The sequence below is a fragment of the Neovison vison genome, chromosome 1, assembly GCF_020171115.1.
Source record: "Neovison vison isolate M4711 chromosome 1, ASM_NN_V1, whole genome shotgun sequence".
NCBI classification, from domain to species: Eukaryota; Metazoa; Chordata; class Mammalia; order Carnivora; family Mustelidae; genus Neogale; species Neogale vison.
This window is the reverse complement of record NC_058091.1, coordinates 83,658,919-83,683,703: the sequence shown is the minus strand read 5'-3', so window position 1 is coordinate 83,683,703 and position 24,785 is coordinate 83,658,919. Positions and strand designations below refer to the sequence as shown.

General features: G+C 55.5%; 1 protein-coding gene across 4 annotated transcripts in view; it reads left to right on the top strand.

Annotated features, from left to right (window-relative positions):
• CPNE5 (copine 5) overlaps nt 1-24,785 on the top strand; it is an 88,462-nt gene extending 63,677 nt beyond the window's left edge. For 2 of the 4 annotated variants that reach the window (XM_044250240.1, XM_044250245.1), the window contains 11 exons: nt 2,532-2,573; nt 4,552-4,627; nt 10,349-10,402; nt 13,945-14,006; nt 17,772-17,818; nt 19,302-19,483; nt 20,322-20,449; nt 20,688-20,790; nt 21,377-21,434; nt 21,867-21,940; nt 23,087-24,785. In XM_044250240.1, the coding sequence (XP_044106175.1) occupies nt 2,532-2,573; nt 4,552-4,627; nt 10,349-10,402; nt 13,945-14,006; nt 17,772-17,818; nt 19,302-19,483; nt 20,322-20,449; nt 20,688-20,790; nt 21,377-21,434; nt 21,867-21,940; nt 23,087-23,305 (1,045 nt within the window). In that variant the 3' untranslated portion in view covers nt 23,306-24,785. Of the gene's footprint in view, nt 1-2,531; nt 2,574-4,551; nt 4,628-10,348; nt 10,403-13,391; nt 13,432-13,944; nt 14,007-17,771; nt 17,819-19,301; nt 19,484-20,321; nt 20,450-20,687; nt 20,791-21,376; nt 21,435-21,866; nt 21,941-23,086 lie in introns of those variants that run through there. The other 2 variants (XM_044250248.1, XM_044250252.1) reach the window with 2 other exon arrangements.

The window sequence follows — 24,785 nt, the reverse complement described above, 5'->3', positions numbered from 1 at the left end:
ATTGCTTGGGAGACAGGGGCTTGGACGAAAGGCTGGAGTGTTTTAGATGGAGCAGAACATGTGTCCAGTCCTGGTGTGAATGACATGTGAATGTGTGAAAGTGGGTGTGATGATCCCATTTCACAGAGGGGTAAACAGAGTCCCTGGGGCCTTTGAGACGGCTGGGCTGAGTTTGCACAGGAATCTCACCCCTGGAAGTCTCAACCTCAGCGGCAAGTTAAAATTCCCCAGGGAGTTTTTAATACGCCCCCTGCCCAGGCTGTACCCCAGACCAACTGATTCTGAACTGCTGGCGTCAGGATTGCTAATACGTGCCCGGGATCCAGTGTGCAAATGATGGGGGGAGCCCAGCGCTCTCTTCTAGAGAAGGTCAGTGGCTCTGGCCAGGCATTCGAATCAGCCAGGGATGTTCCAAAACTACCCAAGCCTGAGTACCATCCAGACCAACTGAATCAAGCCCTTGCGCCCTGGGATTAAAAACAAGAAACAAACAAAAACCAAAAACCTCCTTAGTGATTTTGGGGGGTATCCAAGGCTGTGGCTGTAACTGGGGTCCTCCTGTAGTTTCTGAGCCTGTGGCTGTCACTGATCCAGTCACCTGAGTGGCTGGTGTTGGTGGTCTCAGGAGAGACACTCCTTGCTGGGGTCCCCGAAAGTCCCCTGCAGAGCTGCATGGGTCTGGGAAGGACTGGGTGACTTTGGCATTGTGGGTCAGGGTCCTGGCTCTGGCCCTGGCCAGCTCTGTGACCCTGGGCACATCCCTTAGGGCTTGGCTTCCCCAGCTGAAAATGAACGCACACAGCAGAGCCGTGGGGTGTGTGTATGTGGGGAAACTTTAAACTAGATCCCAGGCTCTGCCCAGAGATGCCAGGAACAGGACCTGGGGCTGTGTATGTCTGACAGGCTCCGTGGTGATCAGCCACATGGCCAGGCTTGGATACCACTGAGGTTACTTCCAGCCTTGTCATTTCAGGAACTGGAAGTTGCAGAGCCCAGGTACCCAGGCGGGATGGTCCCTGATTTAAGTAAATTTCCTATGAAAAGCAATCCAAGTGTGGCCGAATGCCATACTGGAGAGGAGGAGGCATTTTTATGAAGACCCACCTGTGGCGCCCTGTGGGCTCTGCCAACTCCACTAGTATCCTTCTTGAAAAGGATGGTCTGTGGCTCAGAGAAGTTCAGTGACCTCTCCAGGTCCCACAGCATCTGCACTCCAGCCTCTTTCCTCTCTTTCCAGTCACCAGCCCCCTCCCCCCACTTCAGGGACCTAGATTTTTTTCTAGATTTTTTACCCCACGATTCACTCCAGAGAGAGACACAGTATTTTGTTTTTCCCAAGAATTTAAGAGGATTCCTTGAAATGACGGGCTTCCATGCCTGTCCCATTTACCTAGATGGTCACAAAAATCCGGGGTGGTGCACGACCTCCCAGACGTTCCTCCATGGGGGGACAGTTGGTGCCTGGCGGCGGGCAGATCCGTACCCCGCCCTCTGGCCCCGGAAAGGCTCATCTACGGGGAGACAGCGCCTCCTGCTGGGGGCCGCGCCACCCCGAGGCCGACTTCTCGAAGACCCACAAAGACGGGCTTGCGGCCCCGGGCGAGATGATCTATAACTAGAAGACAGGCCCAGGCAGCTGTCTCTGCGAGCCCCAATTCGGACGGAGGCTGGAGACCCCGGCTCCCCCACGCCTCTGGTTCCACCCCCCCACTACCCCGATCCTGAGCCTGCAGGGAGACCCTGGCAGCTGCCCCTTCCCTGGGCCTCCCTGGAGGACCACCGGCGCCAAGGGTTAACCCGCGGTCTTCCACCTCCCTCCTCCCACCTCTGGTCTGCTAGCCTGTTGCCATGGATACGGGCTAAAAATAAAATGGGCTCCCAAAGCCCAGCCCCCTGCACAGGAGTCAAAACAAACTAATTAAAGCAGCCAGGCTAAAATATGAAGATAATTACACCCTCACTCAGGAGCCAGTCGTGGCAATGGAAAAGCTCAGCAGGCCATTCCTGACTGGGGGAGGCCCTGGGCCCCTCCCTGCCAGTCTGTGCTGGTTCCCCATTGCTCAGACTCCTCGGACTGGGGTCCCACCAGTTCGTAGTCTTGTTACCCCTCCCCAGGAGAGCGCAGGGCTCTGGCCTGAGATCCCAGGGTCCCTCCGGCCCCCCCCCCCACCTTGATAAATCCGCACTATGGCTTCTTTCTGACTATGGCTTCTTCCCGGGACCTGTGTCCCATCTGGGGTGGCCAAGGAGAAGGTGGGGTGACTGAAGTCTGAGACTGTTTTTCCATATCCTTCCTGAAACTCAGGCAAGTCCCTAGGCAGCTTTGAGGATGCCTCTGTCCCCAAGACCTTTACTAAAGGCCTGAAGATAGTTCCTTTGTCTCTGGGGCTGTTGTGTGTCCTCTGAGGGCCCTAGAGCCTGGTGGATGTCTCAGTGCACCTTTCTGGCCCAGGAGCATGGGAGGGACCTTGTCTTCCTGGTCACGCAGGTGCTGGGTCAACCCACCCCACCACGAGCCCTTTTCCTTGCAGGACCATCAAGGTGGAGGTGTACGACTGGGATCGGGATGGCAGGTAAGCAGGCAGGAGGACAGAAGGTGAGCGGGGATGAGAGCAGCCCCGAGGGGTGGTTGGGCCCTTCCCTCAAAGGGGAGAGCTATGCCCATGGCAGCTCTGGGGGTGAGAGAGCCTGGGTTTTCCAGGGTCATCGGGGTCCACTGCTCCAGTGGTTTGTCCCTGCCCCGCTTCTGTGAAGCACCAGAGGATCTTGGTCCTGCATGACATGGTTCCAGAGGCACGGGAGGCCTCTTTTCCTCAGATAGCCACCTAGCAGACAGCCAGTGCCTAAAACCTCACCACATTTGGGAGAATTGGGATTTTCTGAAATGTGCCTCTTCGAACGTTCAGATCCAGGTGACCCCAAGCATTCATGTTCTCCATGAGGCTAAGTGCTGTGGGGTGACCGAGATGGGGAAGACAAGCTCAGTCCTCAGAGAGACTCCTCCGGGTCTAATTGTGTGGGGGGTGGGACTGGTGCATCAAAGGAACAGTTTGTAGGGAGCTGGCCCTGAGGGGGTGGGCTATGGGGAAGGGTAAGCTTTGATGCACACGAAGGGTCCCTTGAGCCATGAGGCTGTCCCTGAGTTGGGTCAAGCCGGGCGAGGAGGAGGACACTTCTGTTTGGGTTGTGGGAGGCCAGTACCCTCCCTGTCTGCGACTGGAAGGGCCCCCACGGAGCAGTGTCACTGGGAACTCATAGATGAGGACAAGAGTGGGCCTCTCCTGGCTTTACTCCAATATGTCCTCTGGACTCTGCCATTCTGTGGCACTACGAGGGGTGTTGTAAGGGAACTTTTGCCCCATAATCTCCATCCATACCCCTCAAGTCTGTGATGCTGATAGGGGGTACTGTAAAGGGTTGTGCAAACAGAACTCAAGGTAGACCCTAGACGGTCCAGGTGGCTCGCCTTTCCCTGAGGCCTTCTGAGACAGGATTCCAGTGCCACAGAACCTCTGTTAACTGGCTCTGTCCCCCTGTCCTCTCCTCTTTACCAGTTCCATGTTTCCTCTTACCCCAGAGCTCCCCATACTTCTCCTTCACTGGGGAAAACTGGGGATAGCCACCAGCTTATAGCATCCTGCCATCAAGGAGCTTGTAGTCTGAGTCCCAAGAGCTATAAATACATAGTCAAAATCCAGAGTGGCTTCCAGGCAGAGGCAGGCTCCAGGGACACCTCCCAGGCCTCACTCTCCAGCTGTTCCGGAGGCCCCCCCACCAGGCTGCCTCTCTCGGGGGCGGTGACCCAAAAGGCAGCCAGCCATGGGAGGATGGTGAGTGGGGTTCTTCTGCGGACAGATGTTGCTGCTCTTAACAGGAACACACACTTGAGGGGGCAGAGTCCCAGAAAGTGCGGCCACCACAGAAAATCTCCGGCTACCTCCACAGACATGATGCAAACGGTCTTTTCAAAGACTGTTACTGGGAAAATGGCAGATACACAGAAAAAGAGGAGTCTAATGAAGAATTTTTAAGCCTATCATCTGAATTTAACAAGTGTTACATGTTGCCACATTTGCTCTATGTTTTGCTGCTGTAGTTTAAATTACAGACATCAAGGCATTTCTACCTCTAAATATCTCATTGAGAACATCTAAAAAATAAGGACATTTTCCTACAGAACCCTGAATGCCATTATCACACCTGACACATTGAACAATAATTCTTGAATGCCGTCTAATATTCATTTCATATTTAAATTTCTCCTGTCCTCCCTGAAAGACCCGGCCCTGTGGGTTTTGTTCAAACAAGACTCCAAGTAGAAGTGGGCCCCCTTCCCTGGGGCCCTGCTCTTGGCTAGGTGACCGCTGGCTTTCCTGCTCCACAGGGGACACAGGGCTCTTCCCAGGGGCCCAGCCTGTGTGCTGGCGTGCGCCGCTGGAGCGGAGGCCCTGGGCAGAATCGGGAGCCCAGGGTTGGTTTGTGAGAGGCAGGGAGATGGGCAGAGGCAGTACCCAGTGTGGGCCACTGTCTCACAGAGACCTTCTCTTACAGCCATGACTTCATTGGGGAGTTCACCACCAGTTACCGGGAGCTGGCCCGCGGACAGAGCCAGTTCAACATCTACGAGGTGAGGTGGACACCGGAAGTCCGGGGTTTGCTCTGATTATACCTAACTTCCAGCCACCGAGGACTACTGCGGGCCATGTGCTGGGCTGGGGTTTTCTCGTGTTCTGGGATGTGGCTCTTATTGTCTGAGTCTCAGAGAAGCGAGGGAATTTGCCCAAAGACACGTGGGTCAGTAAGTGGCAGAATAAAGAGGCAAACAATGTCAGCTTGCCTGGCTCCCCGAATCATTGAGTTACAGTGTCCCCACAAAGCGTTCTTCCAACAAGATGGGGGAGGAGGGGTTCCAGTGGGGCAGAAGTTGGGGCTGAGTTCAAGGTGGCTCTCTGCCTTCAATCAGAACAATTTCAGGGCCTGCTGAATATCTTACTGTTTCTGGAAGGGAAGAAACAGAGGAACAGGACTTAGGCAGCCTCCATCTGGATCTGGAGAATCTGGACAAGCCTCTCCCCACCCTGCCAGTCTTTCTGGAGATAACAGTGCTTGCCCTCCAAGGACAGTTTCTGCCGCTGAGTCTTCGCCTGTGTGTGCTCGCCCTCCCGGGATGCCCTCCCAGCTTCCAAATTTAGCTTGAGTTCCAGCTCCTCTGGTGGCCTTCCCAGCACTCTGGTCTCGTGCTTTCTTCCCCATGTGAGCCTCATGGATAGTACGGTCTGTGCTAGACCCACTTAACCGCAGATACTTCTTCTTCTTCTTTTTTTTTTTTTTTTAAGATTTTATTTATTTATTTGAGATAGAGAGCAAGAGAGTACGAGCGAGGGGAGGGGCAGAAGGAGAGGGAGAAGCAGACTCGCCACTGAGTAGGGAGCCTGGGATCCTGACCTGAGCTGAAGGCAGACGCTTCACTGACTGAGCCACCCGGGGGCCCCAACCACAGATATTTCAAACCCTAACAACTGCCTGGGTTCATATCCTGCTGCTACCATGGACTGGCTCTGTGACCTGGGCTATGTTTCTGCACCGCTCCGTGCCAGGCCCACTGAGAATGAAAGAAGTCACTAGGACAGTGTCTGGCCCCTAGTGAGCATGACGTCACTCCTGTCTTCCAGCATCTTCTGTGGAGGGCAAGGAGAGTGACATCTCACAACAGCCCTAGAGATGGGCTCTCTCCCCCACAGGAGCAGCTGCTCAGCTAGTGACATTGAAGGGCCGGTTTTGACTCCCATCGCGGAGTCTGCACCACTCCATACTCTCCCTCCTTCACCCCAGGTCTCTGTTCTGAGTAGGCGGGTCTTGAGTTCCACTGGACAGGAGCTCCCTGAGGGCAGACTGGGGGGACAGCCCTTCCTGGGGCGTCCCTTCACCTGGGCCTTTGCAGTGCAGTGTGCCCCTAGTAGGTGCTGATGGTCCGAGGATGTCCTGAATTCAGTTGAATGAGGCCATTGTGACGATGGAGCGTGGGTGCATTTCTTTGAAAGGGCTCCTATCCTCACAGTTAATTGCTTTGTTTTCTGCATCGGCAAAGGGAAGGGCTGTCTTGTTCTCCCACCTAGGCAGTGTGTGTAGGGGGGAAGTAAGCTCCAGCCTTCTCTGGCTGCCTTTAAGAAGATTTTTAGGGAAGGGATTCTCTCTTGGAGTTTGGCTTTTAAGAGTGCTTGACAGGCTCAGAAGAGGCTATGATCTCTCAAGCTAAAAGCAGGCAAGGTTGGATTGACTCGTCGTCTCCATTGGAAAACGCCATTGGGTAGAAAAGGAATGAAACTCTGGCAGTCCAGGGCGTGGGAGGGGAGGCAGGCCTTGCCCCGTGGGTAGGGTCACTGATAGGCCTTACTAGAGTCCAGACTGCCTGAGGAGAGAACAGGCTTCTGCTGGGAAAGACCCCCATCTTGGGCCCTGGTGTGACCCTGGGTGTCTGACTCGTATGTCCATCCAGCCACACGGACTCAGCCTTCCCAGACTGAAGGCACAGGCTGAAGCCTCCCCACAGCTATCCCCACTCCCTGGCCAGCTGGCTCCTTCTCCTGGGCTGCCATCATGGCAGCCATGGCACCTGAGAGTCATCCTAGACACCACCTATCCATCCCCCCACACCCACTCCACTGAATCCCACTCCTCCTACCGTCCACGGACTCTGACATTTGTTCCCTTCACTCATCCACCCCCACTGCCATCATGTCACCTGTATAGAGGTGGAGGGGGCTTTGCAACAGCCCCCCTAATGACCTTCCCCCCTCCTTCCATCCTCCACTCAGAACTCCAAGGCCTCCTCCAAAATGGTAAACTGATCACATGGCTTCCCTGCTTAACCTTTGGCTGGGCAGCCTATCCACTGCCTGGCCGGGATTCACACAGAGGGGCGGGGAGGAGGTTCAGAATGACGCCCCCACCCCAGCTGAGATCCTACAGGCCCCTTTACCTACAAGGTGGAGTCCGAGCTCCTCCCCACGGGCACCATGCACCCCCAGCCGCCTACAGACTGCGGCAACCAGTGGGTGTGTATAAGCAGACCCACACCTCCCACCTCTAGCATGCCCCTGGGGTCTTGCCTCGGCTCCTTCCTTCTGCTCACCACCACTGGTAGCCCCCTTATGTTCTCTGAGGCTCTCTGAACCTCCCTGCTGGCTCAGTTCTGTGCTTCACTTCATGGTTCTCTCCTGGGGCTCCCTTTGCTCTTTCCTTTTGGATCCTTGGGGACTCCCTTTGGGTATGATTCCTCCTCCAGGAAGCCTGCTCTGCCCGCACACTCGCTTTACCCATAAAGTCTGAGGTAAATACCTCTCCTCGGTGCTCCTTCCCATGCCTCTCCCACGCTCCTGGCTATTATTACCTGTTTATCCTACTTCTCACCCCCTTAAAGACCATGAGGTCCCCAAGGGTGGGGGGTGTTGTCTCATTTGCTGTTGTATTCCCGAAGCCAGCACAGCTAAGCCAGCACAGCTCCTGGCCCCTGTGCAGCTCTGAGCAGCTCTGTGGCTTGCTTGCACTGGAGGCCTACTGGAGACCTGCCCTGGGGCCTTAGGGCCCCTGGGGGTGTGAGAAGAGGGAAAGGAGAAGGCTGAGCTTTCCAGCCTGGGAGTTGGGAAATTCCTGGCCTGGCCCCCAGGGGGCGACAGTGCCCTACGAGGAACTTCAGGGTGTGGCCCCGAGAAGCTAGTTGGTGGGGGTGGGGACATGCGCCCGGAGTGCTGGAAACCTCAGAATAAACAGGGCGTTTCTTCAGTGCCCACTTCACATGAGGATCTGAGAACAAAACATGGCTTTAATATTAAAACAGTTATAATTAGAGAGTGGAAATGTGGAATACAGGCTAATTTAAAGTTAACACAGAAAGACTTCAAAGAAATGTGCTTGTGGCCAGGTCTTTGGGCGACACCCAGACCCCCAGGAGGCCATGTTTATTCTCCTCAGCTGGGAGGGCTACTTGGGAATACAAGTTTGAGATGTATTCAGTTCTCAAAGTTCCACATCCTCATGGGACAGATTGGGACACTGAGGCACCGTGCGGCATTGGAACTTTTCACAAAGCTGTCTGTGAACACATCAGGGCGGCCTTCAAGTCTGTGGGGGCTCTGAGATTGTTCTGGGCTTCTCTCCCCGGGTACACGATTTCCACCTGCAGAACTTGCAAGCTCTCCTCACCTGAACTTTCCACCTGAGCCCCCAAATCCAGCTCTTCCTTCTGTCTATGTGGTTACCCCTGACCCCTTTCCCTCCAGCCCCCACAGCCACGCCCTGGGCCCGAGGTCTGTGGTCACTTCTTGACAGCTGTTTTCCCATAGCTCAGTACCTGTTTCAACAATCCCCAGGCCCTCATTACCTCTTACCTTTGTGGGGGCGGCAGTAGTGGTAGTAGTAAAAATTAATAGCGGCTAACACTTAAATAATATTCACTACATTTCAGACCATGTCCTAAACGCTTTACTTGTATTGACCTATTGAATACCCAAACCTTTCTATAAGGTAGGTACTTTCTATTCCTATTTTATAGATGAGGAAACTGAGGCACAGGGAGGTCAGGTAACTTGCTTAGGGCCACACAGCCATTAGGTGGCAGAACCGGGCAGGTAGACATGCCCCTGATGTCTCTCCTTCTCCCCTCATACTCATCTCTACCAGGTCCCAGCATTCTAGAGCCTGCTGTGATCATAGCGCCCTCCTGGCTTAGAGGTCATCAGCGTTCCCTGCTGGCTGCTGGGTGTTCAGACATTTAACTTGGCATTCTAGGCTCTCTTCCAGCCAGCCCAGTTTGCTCTTCTACCTTGTGGTTCTGCTGTCCTGTTCTGTAGCTGTCTCCTCTCCTCCAAACTATCTCCTCGGACTGGAATGCCCTCCCTCCAGCTCCCCATGCCCAAACCCTTCCTGCCGTCAGCACCTGCCGTCAGCTGTCCTGGGGAGGCTTCAAGGATGCTCAGCAGCCGGGAATGGTCCTTTCTTCCTCCAACTCCTTTCACGTTTGTGGCTCCCCGTTTTTGGTGCCTCTTGTCCTCTGTCTCCTGAGGACATACCTTTCTCCAGCTGGAGTGAAGATTCTAGAAGAGAGAAATTGGTGTCCCCCCACTCCCACCCATAAGTATTTGTCAAGGAATGTGTTTGTATTTGTTGTCAAGGTGGCACCCAGGTAAGCAGCACTGACCTTAGGGCAGGAACCTGTTTTCTAATTTTGTCACTACGCAGAGCCCTGTGTAACCTTGGGGAAAAGGCTTCTGTCCCTGGGTCTTAATTTCCTGATCTCCAGGAATGGATATTAACACTCATTCAGACAAAAGAGGCATCTGCTGATGACAAAGCCTGCCACCCCCCTGCAGAAGAACAGGGGATGGGGGGCAGGGGCCATGAGTTCACCAGCAGCCTAGAGAGGACAGAGAGGGTGTGAAAATCAACCTGACTTGCTTCCTTTGATGGGAGATGAGGGCAAGGTTGGGCCTGAATGTCCCCCATGGAAACAAAAGACCTGGTGAGGCTTCTGGCCCATGTGAAAGGCCCTGGAAAGCTCAAGGGGAAGAGGGCTCACTTCTCAGCCTCCACGCTACCCACATCTTGGACTCAGATTCTTTGCGGGAGGGTTGCTGCCCAGAGCATGGCATGGTGTTCGGCAGCATCCCTGGCTTCTGTCTTCTCCCCGAGTCATGACAACCAAAGTGTCTCCAAACATGGCCAAGTATGTGGGAGTTGGGGGGGGCAGTTGAGACCCCTGAGTTACGCACACCCACAAGCGATTTTTTTTAGCATCTACTAAATAAGTGCTTAGGTCTGGTTTGGAATGAAATGTTTCACATGAGGAACAGTTAAGGAAGTTCTAACTGCTGTGTTGGCAGGGGTGCATGGAGGGGGAGCCCCCAAGGCCCAAGGGCAGCCCTAGGGCTGAATCTCCAAGGAGGAGCAGGGAAGATGGGAACTGGTGGTGGGGGAGGCATTCGGGGTGAGGGGAGCTGCCTGAGCCAACACACAAAGGCAGGCACAGACAGGGCCCCTTTGCGACATCGAGCCTCCTTTGGCAGCATTGGGTGGAGGGCGTGTTGGGGGAGCAGTGGGGAGGAAGGTTAAATAAATATTATTCCTGGTGTGTTCGGTTGTGGAACACTGGATCTAATCAGGAATGCATAAATCTAAATGCCAGTTCTCTCACAAAACCTCCCTGGAGCCTCCTCCCCCAGACCCCCCAGTCTTACACCCCCCATTCTTCTTACTAGGGCTGGAGCCATACCCAGGGGTTGTTAGAAGCTCTGGGAGCCTACCCCTGACTGCTTGGAAACGCTCCTGACCTAGTACCTGTTTTCTCCTGCAGGTGGTAAACCCGAAAAAGAAAATGAAAAAGAAGAAATACGTGAATTCTGGCACGGTGAGTAGCCACGCCCCTCTCTGTAGCCGGGTGTGGACATCCTGAGTCTGGAGCTAGGTCTGCCCTGTCAGGAGTTGTGCGTGTCTGTGTGGGCTCGTGTGGGGTGTGGAAGCCAGACCTGGAGAGTTAAGGGTGGGAAGGGTGGGGTAGATGGAGCCACAGCCTGGGGGTGGGTAGATGGGCCACACTACAGGCGCTGTGATACAGAATGAGAAATCCCAGAGAGGAACTCCCATGGGGACTTCCTGCAGAAAGGGAGAGGAAAAGGAGTCCTGTGCATTGGGCCCTTACTCTGGGAAATTCCCCACCGAGGTACTTTACACAGGTTGTTTCCTTGAGAGGCAGACATTATCATCCCCTTGTCATAAAAGAGGAAACCAAGGCTGCCAGCAGGGAAGTGACTCAGCTAAGGTCACAGAGCCAGAGAGGCACAACCAAGGTCCTAGAGCTGGAGACGGCAGTCAGTGCACGTTTGCCACGACGATCCTAGGATTACACGAGCCATGTGGCATCTGGGCGGCTGCTCTTCAGGACATTCATGCATTTATCCAACAAACATTTCTTGAATGCTGCCGTGTTCTAGGCATGAGGATTATAGCTGGGAACAAGACAGACTCACATCTTTACCTTCCTGGTACTTACATTTTAGTGGGGGAGACAGAAAACAAATACATATGCATACATATACCTGGATTTTTCAGGTGGTTACAAGTGCTGTGGAAAAAAGTATAAGAAGGTAAAGGGTTGGGGTGCCTGGGTGGCTCAGTCAGTTAAACGTATGTCTTGGCTCAGATCATAATCCCAGAGTCCTGGGATCAAGCCCTGTGTCGGACTCCCTGTTCAGCGGAAGACCTGCTTCTCCCTCTCCCACTCTCCCTGCTTGTGTTTCCTCTCTCGCTGTCTCTCTCTTTCTGTCAAATAAAGAAATAAAATCTTTAAAAAAAAAAAAAGAAGGTAAAGGGTTAGGGAACGCCAGAGACAAAACTATTTTATATTAAGTAGTCAAGGAAAAGCTTTTCTCTGAGAAGGTGACATTTGAGCAGAGATTCAAAGGTGAAAGAGCAAGCATTGGGGCTACTGGAGAAAGAGAATTCTAGCTGTGGGGATCAGCACATGCTGCAAAAGCTCTGAGGTGGAGGCCACGGTGCCTGTCTCAGACAAGCCAGCGTCTTTCCCCTGCAACTATATTCAGAGCTGTACCCCTCCTGTCCCTCCCTACCATGGCAGTCCGAAGCCCCAGCAGCTAATGCGACCACAGTGAGTCACTGGATTTAAGCAAACTGCAACTCCAGACCTGGACGAGGTCCTAGTCAGGGAGCTCTGCAGCTTTCTCTGAGGTACCTTATTGTCTCCATCTGTAAAATGGGTTCATAAATCATCCCTACCCTCCTTACTGCACTGGCTGGCTATGACAGAGGGCTGGAAATTCTCTGTTCACTCCAAGGAGATGAATGGTAATGGCTGGCAGACCCCCGGAACTTTCCCACATATTCCCGTGTCCCTAGGGGAGGCAGCACTTTCCCCAGCTGAGAAATCCTGGATGTACAGCTCAAAAAAAAAAAAAAAAAGCTTGAAAATCACTGATCTTCTTCAGTCTTCTTGAAGATAAGGAAACTGAGGCCCAGAGAGGGGACACGATTTGTCTCAGGCCAGTCTTCAACATAAAAAGTTAGTCAGGGTCCCGGATTTTTTTTTTTTTTTAAGATTTATTTATTTGAGAGAGAGAGAGCTCACATGAGCGGGAAGGGCAGGAGAGAAAATCTCAAGCAGACTCCTTGCTGAGCACATGACCTGAGATCATGACCTGAGTGAAATCAAGAGTCAGATACTCAACTGACTAAACGACCCAGGTGCCCCGGTCCAGGATGCTTATTAAAATGCATATGCCAAGTCCAGTTCCCTAGGGTTCCATTTTAGGAGGCCTAGGCTGGGGCCCAGGAAGCTGTGTTTAGTGCTTCTCATACCTTCCTTACTATGTGCAGAATCTTCTGGGGACCTTGTTAAAATGCCAAGAATCTGCATGTCTGCATTTCTTTCTTTAAAAAGATTTTATTTATTGATTGATAATTTATTTGAGAAAGAGCACAAGCAGAGGGGGAAGCAGACTCCCCACTGAGCAAGGAGCCCAATGTGGGGCTCCATCGAAGGACCCCAGGATTATGACCTGAGCCAAAGGCAGGCACTCAACTGACTGAGCCACCCAGGCGCCCCTGCATGTCCACATTTTTAGCCAGCATCAGGATGCTGGTGCTGCTGGTGGGGGTTCAGGGACCACACTCTGAGCAGCAGGATCCTGGCTCAATCCGTATGGTCTGGCAAGTTAGGGAATTACTTCATCCCAGGGCCTTGGGGTTCAACCCCACCTGCAGGTTAGACTCATGTGAGGAGCTTAAAAAAGATCCAAGGCCAGAACCCTACCCCCAAAACTGATGTAACTGGTTTGGGTTCCTCACCCAGGGTGCAGGAGGTTTTCAAAGCTCCCCAGCGAGTCTGGTGGTCATCAGTCAGGGTAGAGGCCACAGCCGTAGTCTCCTCCTAGCGAAAGGAGGCTTTGTTCATTCAGGTGCCTAACACCCTAACCACGGCAGGTAGGGTCTCCAAGGCCCAGCACAGCACCCACAAACCCTCCTGTTATTTGGGTTGATGTCAAGCAGAGACCCTCTCTGGCCTACCCAGAGAGTTTGTAAAGATAACAGAGCCTGCACCAGTAGGGAGTTCCGCAGATTCTAGGGTAGAGCTCTCCGACACAGGTAAAGGTTTCCTGCCCCAACCTTGCCCCATTTAATTGATTTTGGCAGCCGGGTTTTCACTTACTTGTCCTCACAATCCTAAATCATTATTGTAATGAGCCGCCAGGTAGCTGCCTGTCTAGGCACAGTCATTGCCAAAGCCATTAGGGGGCAGGGGTGAAAAGGCGTCTGCTCTGGGGCGGGGGGGGGGGGGGGCAGGTCGGTTACCTCCCGGGAAAGAAAAGGCTGCTTATGAGGATCTTGGGTCTGAGAAGGTGGAGATCAAGAGACACCAAACAGGTGAGTTGGGACAAGTGAGACTGAAGATACAAGGACACACCAAAGGGGCATGTTTCTCGGATGGATGGTTCGTGGGACAGGGAGCTCCTCAACATTGGCAGGTTGGTAGTGCCGTGTCGGGAAGACCCCCTTGCCTTCCACACTCCATGCCGGTATCCACTTGGGGGAAACTTGTGCTCTTGGCTTGAGCCTCCATGCTTCAGGGACAGAGGGCGGGCCCTGTGGGGGTGCAGGTGGGGTCAAGGTCAAGAGGGCAGGCTCTGGAGTCAGACCTGAGTTCGCTTCTCACTCGGCCAGGTCCTGACAGTGTCCTTGGGCATGCTGCCTCCCTCTTTGAACCTCAGTTTCTTTGGCTAGAAAATGGGATAACCATTGTGCTTCACAGGGTTGTTGTGGCTACTGTATGCAGTGGAGTGTGCAAAGCCGGCGGTGCTGCGTGCTCCCTCGCTTGCAGCAAACCATCTCCCCGTAGCTCTGAGCTCCCCACTGACCAAGCTTCCTCTTGTTTTCAAGGTCACGCTGCTTTCCTTCGCTGTGGAGTCTGAGTGCACATTTCTTGACTACATCAAAGGAGGGTGAGAAGAGATCCAGCCTGGTTTCTTTGGCTTTGGGGAGAGGGAAGGGGGCCCCACATATAAGCATGAGCAGCTCTGGCCTCTTTGAGACTCTGGACATAGCCTGTGAGCCCTGAGCCACCTCTAGTATCTGGCCTCAGACAACTTGCCCAGAGCCCTGGATGCTTCTGGATCCTGAGTGGCTACAGAGGGTGCTCCTGAGCCACGGAGGCCAGTCTGGGTCCCATCTGTCCCCTTGCAGGGATGGGACCCCGAGGTGGTAGGGACTCCATGACAAAGAGAACCAAGGGCTTAGGGAGGCAGAGCTCTGGTTGAGGAAATAGGAGGCCCAGGCTCTAGGTGCTTCTTAGCCATGAATTTGTTAGATTACTTGGAGCAAGTCACTTTCCTTCCCTGAGCGTCAGTTTCCTCCTCTATACACGCAGAGATTGGAGTGAATTCTAATGGCCGTTCCTTCTCTGAGCTCCTGATGCCTGGTCTGGTGGGCGTGGGTTGCACTGATTAGCCTGCCCAGTGGCAGCAGGGACCTATAGGGGGCAAGAGGTGCTGGGGGATGAGCCATCAGAGGGTCAAACATGAGCTTAACGAGCAGAAAGAACCAGAAGGGCTGGCATCCAGGCCAAGGCAGGCAGGAGAGCCCGCAGGCTCTAGCCCACAGCTCATGGAAATAGAGCCCGACTCCGAACTGAGGTTAGTGTGCTCTGTGCCAGAACAGGGGCCAGGTCAGGGTGTGGGGAGCCGAGAGCCCACAGGTGCAGGCAGGTGAGTGACTACACCTGTCTGGAAAGAAGACAGGCAGGACAGGTGCCAAAGGCTCATCCCAGCCAAGCGGGCACTTGGCTGCCGCCTTTTCCAGGGCAGAGGGAAAAATCGGGCCCTGGGAAGCCACATGTACTCTCCCATGACACCACACCCTGCTGCCTCGAAACTGGTTTCTAGGTTGCAAACTCTCCTTCTTCCCACTGAATACACACCTCTTCACAGTCACCTGGGGGCCCGCCACTGCCCCTACCTGCCCTTCCTCTGAGCGCACTCCAGACCCTGCCTGGGCTCCCTTCCCCCATCAAAACCACCCCGTTCCCTCGCCCATGAAGCAGCCTGCACTTACATTCTAGAACACCTGCTAATTTTCAAACAGTGCACATCCTATTTATCCTTCTTCTTTGCAAGGCGCCCCTCATGTACAGAACCCAGTGGGCAGGGCGAAGATGATTATGTCCATTTTACATAACTTGCTGGTGGCCACACGCCCAACCAGCGGCAGGCCTCCTCCTGGCCTCACGTGCGGCATTGCTTCCACAGACGTGAGTCATCCCGGCCCTGCCTGTCTCGCAGCAGCCAGGTGGGCCGAGATGCCGGCAGACACAGTGGGGCGGAAGGGCTGGGTGCTGGGATGTCTCATCGAGAAGGAGCCCTCAGAGGCCAGCCTTCCCTGCGAAGCCGGCGCCGCAAGGCTGGGGAAGGTTCGGCGCTGGCGCCAACCCCAGGCCTCGCTCACACCTCTTCGTCCTCACCAGAGACCCGAGCCGGAGAATAGGCTCCAGGGATCGAGAACTCGCTCGACCTGCATGTCCAGACAGGCTGCTGATGGAGGCATTTGTCTCGGGCTCCTCTTCTCCCTGGCCTCCCTTCCCTGCCCACCTGGCCCCAGAGGGTGGGAATGGCCACCTGGGCCCCGGCTGTGTTCTGCCCTGCTCCGCCCTAAAGCAGGGGGGCATGGAGAGCCTGCAGGGAGGCTTTCTAGCCCCTCCCTTCCCCAGGTCATTTTGGAACCCAGAGCAGGGGAAGACCAGTTAAGGGGTAAGACTTACCTCTTCCTTCACCCTGATTTGGAAGAGCCCAGCCAGTGGTGTCCTCAGTTGTGGTCCCATGGGCCAGAACCGCCCTCCCGATGGCGGCCCTGGGAGCGGAGCTCTTTCCCTGTAGCAAAGACAAGATCTCTTTACTTCCCAGGGAGAGATGACAACGAACAGTAGATGAATAGGACAGGCCAACCGCTATAACAAATAATCCTGTGACCTCAAGGCTTAATACAAACAAAGGCTTATTTTTTATCCATGGGGTGGCAGGGATGGGTGGGAAGATGTACCACACCATCGGTCAGGGACCCAGGCTCATGCCATCTTATTTCTCTGTCTCCCTCAGAGGTTGGAGTCCCCTGGACGCCCTGCCCCCCAGGCAGCAGACAATGGGAGAGGGCGTGGGCCAGACTGCTCTGGCCAGCAGACCCAGCCCTGGGTCTCCTGCTCACCCTGTCCTTCTCCCTTCCTGGGGGACAATGGTTCCATGAGCAGGAGCTCATGCACAGTCGGGTGGAGAGAGGGCTGTGGCTGATCTTACATCGGGCCAACTGGGAACCACCGGAACAGAGCGTCCCCACCTGTGATCCCAGAACCGCGCCTCAGAATCCATCTGTGGAGGAGGGCAGGGATAGTCTGTTGAAGAAGCAGACTCTGGGGCCCCGTCTTAGGCCGACTGAACTGGCATCGTTGGGAGTGTGGCCCTGGGCTCTTCTTTCTAAACCTGGTCACCGACCAGCTCTGTGGTCACTGGACAATGAGGCCCACAAGACAAGACTTTATCCAGGGGCTCCTGTCTTGTCAGCTTCGTTCTGTCAGTATCTAGCCTGGACCCTAGGGCAGCAAACACTCAGAAAGCTTCAACCCTGAACCTGAATCTTTAAAACCAAACTTTTTTATTATGGAAAATTTCTAAATACACTCAAAAGTAGAGAGAAGGTATAACAAACCCCCAGGCACCCTTCACCCAGGTTCAACAGTTAACCGACCCCTGGCCAGTCTCCTTCAACACATGCTCCCTTTCATTCAGTTATTTTGAAGCAAATGAAGCAAATCACAGATCACATATATCCCCCAATACTTAGGGATATAGCTCTAAAAATATAAGGACATTCTCTTTGTAAAATACAACTGCAATACTATAAGTAGTATAATTACACCTAAATATCAAATAGTTTCTTAATACCAAATATCTAGGCAGTGTTCCAACTTCCCTAGTTTTCTTATAAAGTTGTTCAGTTAGCTTATTTTAATCAGAAATCCGGGCAAGATCCATATATTGCAACTGGTCGATTTGTCCCTTAATTCTCTTTTCATCTGTTGATTCCTCTAAGCACGTGAGGGCTTGCTAAAACAGAGTCCTGCTCCCCACCAAGGGATTCAGATTCACAATGTCTGAGGGGGGAGGGGACTCCCTCAGACTGGTTTTTACTGGCTGCTTCCCCCGGCTGTCATGGAACGTGTTCCTCTGTCCCCTGTATTTCCTGTACACAGCTGGGAGAGAGCTCTGGAAGCTCAGTTGGATTCAGGTTCAAGTTTTTGGCGAGACAGCAGTATGGGGGGTATTTGGTTCTTCCCTCAGAGATGCATGATATCTCTTTGGCTCTCTTTTTTTTTGCCAAAGAAGCGTTAACCCTGCATCTGACACTGAATTTGAGCGAGAAACACAGTGAGAACTTCACGGGACTCAGGTGGGCCCAGGGGCAGGGTTTTGGGAGGAAATAATTGTCACCATGTGCTCACACAGAACACAGTCCATTCAGAGAGCTTCAGACACTGCCTTCCTCTTAGGTTCGCAACAGTCGTTTGTGGGGAGGCCGTGGCTGGCATGACTATCCCCGTTTTCCAGAACTGGAAGAAGATGAGCGACTTCACCAAGGCCACGTGTCCAGCAAGCTGTGGGGCTGGGGTGGAGGCTGGATTTTTCCCTGTCCAGGTGACTCCCCTGCTGCTCTTCCTCTTCCAGGACCCAGATCAACTTCACGGTGGCCATTGACTTCACGGCTTCCAATGGTGAGTGGGGGGATGGGCAGAGGAGCTGGCTGGGGGCTGGGGTCTGGAGCAGGGAGGGCTTCTCAGAGCTGTGGTAGTTGGTCCTAGCTGGGACCAGCTCTCCCATATTCTCTGGCCTCATCTTCACTGAAAAGAAGGTCCTTAAGGCATGGGGAGCCAAAGGGATTACCAAGATGGTGAAGGTGTCCCCAGCCTGGACTGTGGTCACTAACAAATCTGGGCTCTGGGCCCATGAGGAGCGCTGGAGAAAAGATGTTTCCTCATAGGATCAAATCTCACATCCTCCCACACAGCCCAATCCCCAGGCTGGAGGGGAGCTCTTTGGTCATCCGTGAGGGCAGGAATCCCAGTTCCCAGCTTCGTTGGGGCTGCCCCAGCTCCCTTCCCACCGGGGACCTTCACCAGGGTGGGGCTCTGCCCAATTCACCATGAACGACCAGTGCCCAATTTCACACTGTTGGAAACGTCACCACCTCCCTTGGAGTCTGGACCCCCGCTGGCGGTACTCCGTGCTCACTCTCATGCCTGTCAGAGCAGCCCCGGTTTGGGACTCGTGGGATGGGCCTCAGAGTCCTAGGGTGGTAGGATTCAAGGCTGGGAGAGGCATTGCAAGAATCCCACCTGCTCTGTCCTCACAACACTCCCATGAGGTGGCACTGTCACTACCACTGCACACACGAGGACCTGAGACTGAGAGGGAAGGACCCACGGGAAGAGCACGCAGCTGTTCGCAGGGAGGCAGGATCTGTTGGTTGGCAGTCTGAGGCGTAATGCCTTGGATGAATCAATAAGTAAAATGTGGGCCTTTCTCAGTGGGGATGAGGGCTACAGGGGTGACGTAAGCCAGCAAGAGGGATAAGGGAGTATTGGGGGAGGCTATGATTTTCAGGACGCACACTGGGAAGGGGACCACACTGGAAAGGGGACCCTTGAGTAGATGAAGCAAGCTACACGTACCTATGCGGAAAAGTGTCCTGGGGCAAAGGGACATGCCACTGCGGAGGCCCTGAGGTAGGGATGGCAGGGGGCTGGGCCTGAGTGAGGGGAGGGGCTGGCAGGAGGCAAGGAGGGAGGTCACTGGAGGCCTGACCCCAAAGAGCCTGTGGGCTCCCCCGTAAGGACTGTGGGTCTGGTTCTGGGCTAGATGGGAGCCTTCAGAGCCGAGGAGAGGCATGGCCGCCTCGTTCCTTGGGCCGGACTCCAGGCAAAGGACAGAAGCTGAGAGATGGTCTGGGCAGCCGCCTTCCCACAGGCAAGGGGATGGGGCTGTCACAGAGGACAGGAGAAGCCGGTGAGCGGGTGCATGCATTTTGAAGGGTTAGCAACCAGGATTTACAGAAGGATTGAGGGTGTGGCAAGAGAGAAAGAAAAGAGTCAAGGATAAAGAAAATCACGGGTGCCCCTGGAGACCCCCCTCTGCATTCTGAGCCCACAGTGCTTGGGGTGTCAGGAGCAGCAAATGTTCCCATGTCCCGTGTCACAGGGAACCCGTCGCAGTCCACGTCCCTGCACTACATGAGCCCCTACCAGCTGAACGCCTACGCGCTGGCGCTGACTGCTGTCGGGGAGATCATCCAGCACTACGACAGCGACAAGATGTTCCCTGCCCTTGGCTTTGGGGCCAAGCTGCCACCCGATGGAAGGGTGTCCCATGAGTTCCCGCTGGTAGGAGGTCCTGGGAGGTCAGACCGAGGGCTGATCAGGCTCGGGGCTTGGCGACAAGCCTGGGGTGGAGGGCTCATCGTCCTCATCATCCCTGCCCCAGGACAGTCAGTGCCCCCTTTGGAGGCAGGGTGGGTAGGTTGCCTGCTGGGGGGGTGGGTAAGCTCATAGCAGGGCACCCAGAAGCCCACTCCCACCTTGCTCACCAGCACCTCCCCTCCATGTCTGATGCCACTCACAGTGGGCTCTGGCCTCCTTTCCCTGAAGACCCAGGAGAGGTGGAGTGGAGATGTGCTTGAACTACCCCTCCCCTCCAAGGCCCCCAAAATAAGGGTAAAGGGGTGTGCACTGGGATAAGACAACTGCGAATGGGCCCAGGAGCTCCCTGAGTTGGTGCTGAGACGGGGACCACCTCCTCTCCCTCCCTCCCACAAGCTGGGAGCACTCCGCCATGCCAGGCACGGTGCTGCACACCAGGTACAAGAAGACAGATCAGCTGCTGGTCCTTCCAGAGCTGCTCAGACCTGGCAGTCACTGGAGGATGGGGTGGTTTGCCCAAGGTTTCCTGAGGGGAGCAGCCAGGGCTCTCAGGGGGGCCTGTCTGAGCAGGAGCAGGGAGTGGGGCAAGGAGTGGGTTTGGGCTCTGCTTCCCCAGAGTGTGCGCTGCCCGAGGGGCTCCCTCCCCTGTCCACTACCTCCCACCAGGGAAGAGTCATAGAGATCCCAGGCCCATCCCAGGCCTGCTGGCCTTCCCCACCCTGGCTGTGCACAGGCCCGGCTACCCTCTCTCCTCCTCCTCCCTTCTTCCTGGGCTCAGCCTCCCTCTCCTCGGCGCCCCCAGAATGGCAACCAGGAGAACCCTTCCTGCTGCGGCATCGATGGCATCCTGGAGGCCTACCACCACAGCCTGCGCACTGTGCAGCTCTACGGCCCCACCAACTTCGCCCCGGTGGTGACCCACGTGGCCAGGTGAGTGCCAGGGTCCCCAGATGCCCATCCCCAGCTGCTCATGAGGCGTCCATGCACACCTGTCCTCTCTGGAACATGGGAGGGGCGTCTCTTCCATTCACTCACCTTTCAGGGAGCCCTGACCCTAAAGAGACTCTCCTCCCGCCAAAGAATTCCCCCCCCCACCCCCTGCAAAGTGTTATGGGGGCTGGGAGGGGTGCAGAGCGGGTCAGACAGACTGCAGCCCCCGCTCCCCCAGGACCGCGGCCGCAGTGCAGGACGGCTCCCAGTACTCGGTGCTGCTCATCATCACGGACGGGGTCATCTCGGACATGGCGCAGACCAAGGAGGCTATCGTCAATGTGAGCTGGGGGTGGGGGGCATGCCTTCCCACTTCTTTAGAGAAATCCCTGGGAGGAGGCTACGCGGGCAGTGAGATTTGGGGAATGGAAGGATTCTGTGGATGAGCTCTGTATCTAACACCCAGTCCCCACATGGGCCATTCCCTCCCGATGCCTGTGGCTCCCTTGTTAATCTGTCTCTTGGACCCCTGCCCCAGACTCCAGCCCATGCCTGCCAGGAGGAAGTGGGAGCCCAGAGTGGGGGAGGCCCAGGAACATGACTCCCCTTACTGGGTGGGCTCTCAGTATAAGGGGCTGCAGCCCCAGCTCCCACTTCTGGTTGCCCACATAAAAGATGTCCCACTTTATGGAGATGCAGGGACAGGAGAGGGGATGGGGGGTATCTCACAGAGGCAGACCTGGTACCCATTTCCCCCTCTTGACCCTCTCTTCCTCTCCGGTGACCCACGGCTATTTCCCTTGGTTCGTGTCCCGGCCCTTTCATATGTTTCTCTGTGTGTCTCCATCTTCCTGTCTTCCATTTCTCTGTCCTTCTGTCCTTCTTCCATGGACCCACCCCATTCTGTCCCTCCTCCTGATCTCCCAGGCTGCCAAACTCCCCATGTCCATCATTATCATCGGAGTGGGCCAGGCGGAGTTCGATGGTAAGTCCCCACCCCCTGATGTTTCCCCAGAGGCGTCACGCCCTTGGGAATGACCCTTCCCCAAAGAGTGAGAGCTCCTGGGTGGGTGTGACTGTCTGGGTGAGCAGGCAGGGTGTAAGGGTGTGTTTGTTTGTACAGGGAAGGGTGTGTCAGGGTGTACACCCATCCCATATCCCAAGGCTGTGGGGAGCAGGTCCAGTCCTTCCTCCCTCCCCCAACCCTGGGAACGGAGGGTGGGGGAGCCAGAGCACTGGGCTAGAAGTCAGAGACGCACCATGTTGGGCTCCTCCTGTCTCCTCATCTCTAATGAGGGGGTCTGGTCTGACCATCTCTGTCCTGGATTGGCCCGGGATTGGAGGACAAGCCCACTGTCCTGCCAGGCCCGAGTGCCCACCTTAATTCAGTGTACCGCCAATGCCTGTTTTCACACAGCCATGGTGGAGCTGGATGGCGATGACGTGCGGATCTCCTCACGGGGGAAGCTGGCAGAGCGGGACATTGTCCAGGTGAAGCCCAAATCCTGCCTGTCCCACGGAAAATGCCCAAGCCCTTCTAGCCAGGCCAACCTCATACCCCCTTTTAGAAAATTCTCTGGAAAGGGGCCTTGGAGGGAGCTCCAGGGTGGTCTGGTCACCAAAGAAGGGAACAGGAATCAGTCCTTGGGTCACACTTGTCCCCTGGCGGGACCCCTCCCTACCATGTCTGAGACTTGCCCCCAGTGTTTTTGCCCTGACCGGAATGGTCTGCCAAGGCCTCCCTGAGCCACCAGGCCTCCATGGTTTCCTGCAGATCACTTAGGCCCAGTGCTTGCGCTTTCCAGTGTCTTCTGTGGGGCTGCCTTCCCAGTGAGATGGCAAACCCCTTGGAGGCAGAGGAGGCGTCTTTAGTGTTGCCAAAGCCTTCTCTGGGAACGGGCATTGCCTGGTTCTTTGTATCCATGTCTTACCCTCTCATGTAGGATGGCACACGTAGTGAGCAGACAGGTCTTTGTCCTTCAGGCATCCCTGCCCAGTCAAGCCTCAGAACGCACCGTAGTAAGCACTCTTGTCTGTGAACCTCCTAGGAGATTGGAAGTAAAGACTGACGTTCCCCAGACCCCCTGGGGTCCTTCCAAGGTTGAAGACCAGAGTCAGGAGGCTAGACCCCAGAGCAGGGGCAGTTCTGGGAGTAAGGCGGGGGTGGGGGGACCCATGGAAGGAAAGGCCTGGAGGTAGACATGAGCTGAGGCACTCAAGGGTAGGTCACCCTCTGGGAGGAAGCCAGAGGAGTGTGACTGTAGGTGTCCACCCAGAGACGGAGGAGAAGTAGAGCAAAGGAGACAGAGAGGTTGGGGGAGATGGGAAGGCCCATTTCCCAGAAGCCAGGGTCTTCATCCAGCATTTTTCTGATCACTGGCTGAGTCCCTGTGCTTGGTGCCAAGACTTCGGAGCTAAAGGGCTCCTGTTTAGGGGTACATCTTGGCATGGATTATGTGCCCCGTGATACCTCATTGAGCCAATGAGAGAAGAGCCCCTCAGTGTTCACCAGCAGAGGGTTGGCTGATGGAGAGGGCAGAGGTGGGGGTGGCATGGTCCTGGGCCAGGAGACTGGGGAGGAGGACGGGCTGGGGTCCAGCCAGAGACCTGGCCTGACTGTGCCTTTCCTCCGGCCAGTTTGTGCCCTTTAGGGACTACGTGGACCGCACTGGCAACCACGTGCTAAGCATGGCGCGCCTGGCCCGCGATGTGCTGGCTGAGATCCCTGACCAGCTTGTGTCCTACATGAAGGCCCAAGGCATCCGCCCGCGCCCCCCACCCGCGGCCCCGGAGTCCTCGCCTCCACGGTCCCCAGCCCACACTCCCCCTGCCTCCCCGCTGCACACACACATCTGAGCGCTCTTCCCAAAGGTCCCTGGCCTGTGGTGGGTAGGCTCCCTGGGGGGAGGGAGGGCAGTAGAAGCACAGCTGGGGTCCCCAGACCCCCTTGCAATATGCCATGCCTAGCCTTTGTAACTATGTGTGCCTGGGAGGCCAGCGGGGGACGGGGCCCTGAAGACTCTGCTCTCATTTCCCAGCCTCGTGGCCCAAACCCAGGGAGTTGAAGGGTACGTGTGGTAGGGGTGAGTTTCTGGGCCTCTGCCCTTCTCTGTCCCCCCAATACCTGGTTCTAGACCGGACAGGAAGGGGTTAACGATCAGGAGGATTGGGGTCCCCCTCAGTCCACCTGGGCAAGCCCATCTGTTCCTCCGTGGCCCTGAAGCCTGAGCTGGGTCTCTCCCCTCTGGGGCCCTAGGATATCCCGCCCTCCTGTGCCGTATACTCCTACACTTGGCCCCTGATCTCTCACTCCTCAGTATCTACCCCATCCCTATTTCCAGTGAAGCCTGTGAGGCTGATGGGTCTGCAGGGATGCCTGAACATGTGACCCCCTCCCAGGGACACTTGCATGCATTGGGAGCCCAGCAGACCCATGAAGGGGAGACTGTGATGGGAGGGCCATAGGCCACATGATGGGCTAGGAATGGAGGCTTTTTAGATACAGAGTCCTTTCCGGTGCCTCTCGGGCCCAGAAGGGTGCTGGCTTTAGATCCATAGGCCTGTCCCTGGTGTGGGCCCACAGGCACCTCTACAGTTGACTCCTGGTTCTACGCATCCTCTCCTCCCACCAAGGCTGCCCAGGGCCCTTGGAGCCCAGTCCTCTGCTGCTCCCCTGGAGGCCTTGGAAGGAGCCATCCAGCTCCAGCACTCCCACATCGCCACTTTCCCACAGGGATAGGAGACAGGAGTCCTGGGTTTGAGCCTGTGGGAACCCAAGCAAGGCCCTTCTGTCTTCTGGGACTCAGAAGTAGGGCAGGAGGGTTGACCAGATGGTTCCAGGTTTATCTTCAGCTTCGGTGTCCTGAGAGTTCATTCATGCCATGCCCGGCTTCCCCATCCCACGCCTCAGCAATGTGACCCCTTACTCCAGGCCGTCTTGGCCCTTAGGGTCACTCTCTTCCCTCCTGTCACCTCAAATCCACTCTAGTCCTTCAGCCTTGGGCTGTGAGGTCTGAGCCTAAACCTCTGCCTCTGCTGTGGGGAAGGCTGGAAGGGTGATCTCACCCTTGGGCCCCCTGAGCTGCCCAGCCTTTACCCACACAGGGAGCAAGTCATGCATGCCAGCCCCTCCCACAGCATGGGGCCCCTCAGCCCACGACATGTCCCATGCCTGGGTGGAGACCAGGCCCCCAACCTGTCCACTGCCCGACACTGCTTTCCTTCCCGTCATGCATGATGGTGGTGTTTCTATGCTGTCTGGTCCTGTGCCCGTCTCTGAGACAGTCTCTGTGTGGAATTTGCCTTAAACTGAAGTAAATTGGGTTCTTTTAGTAAA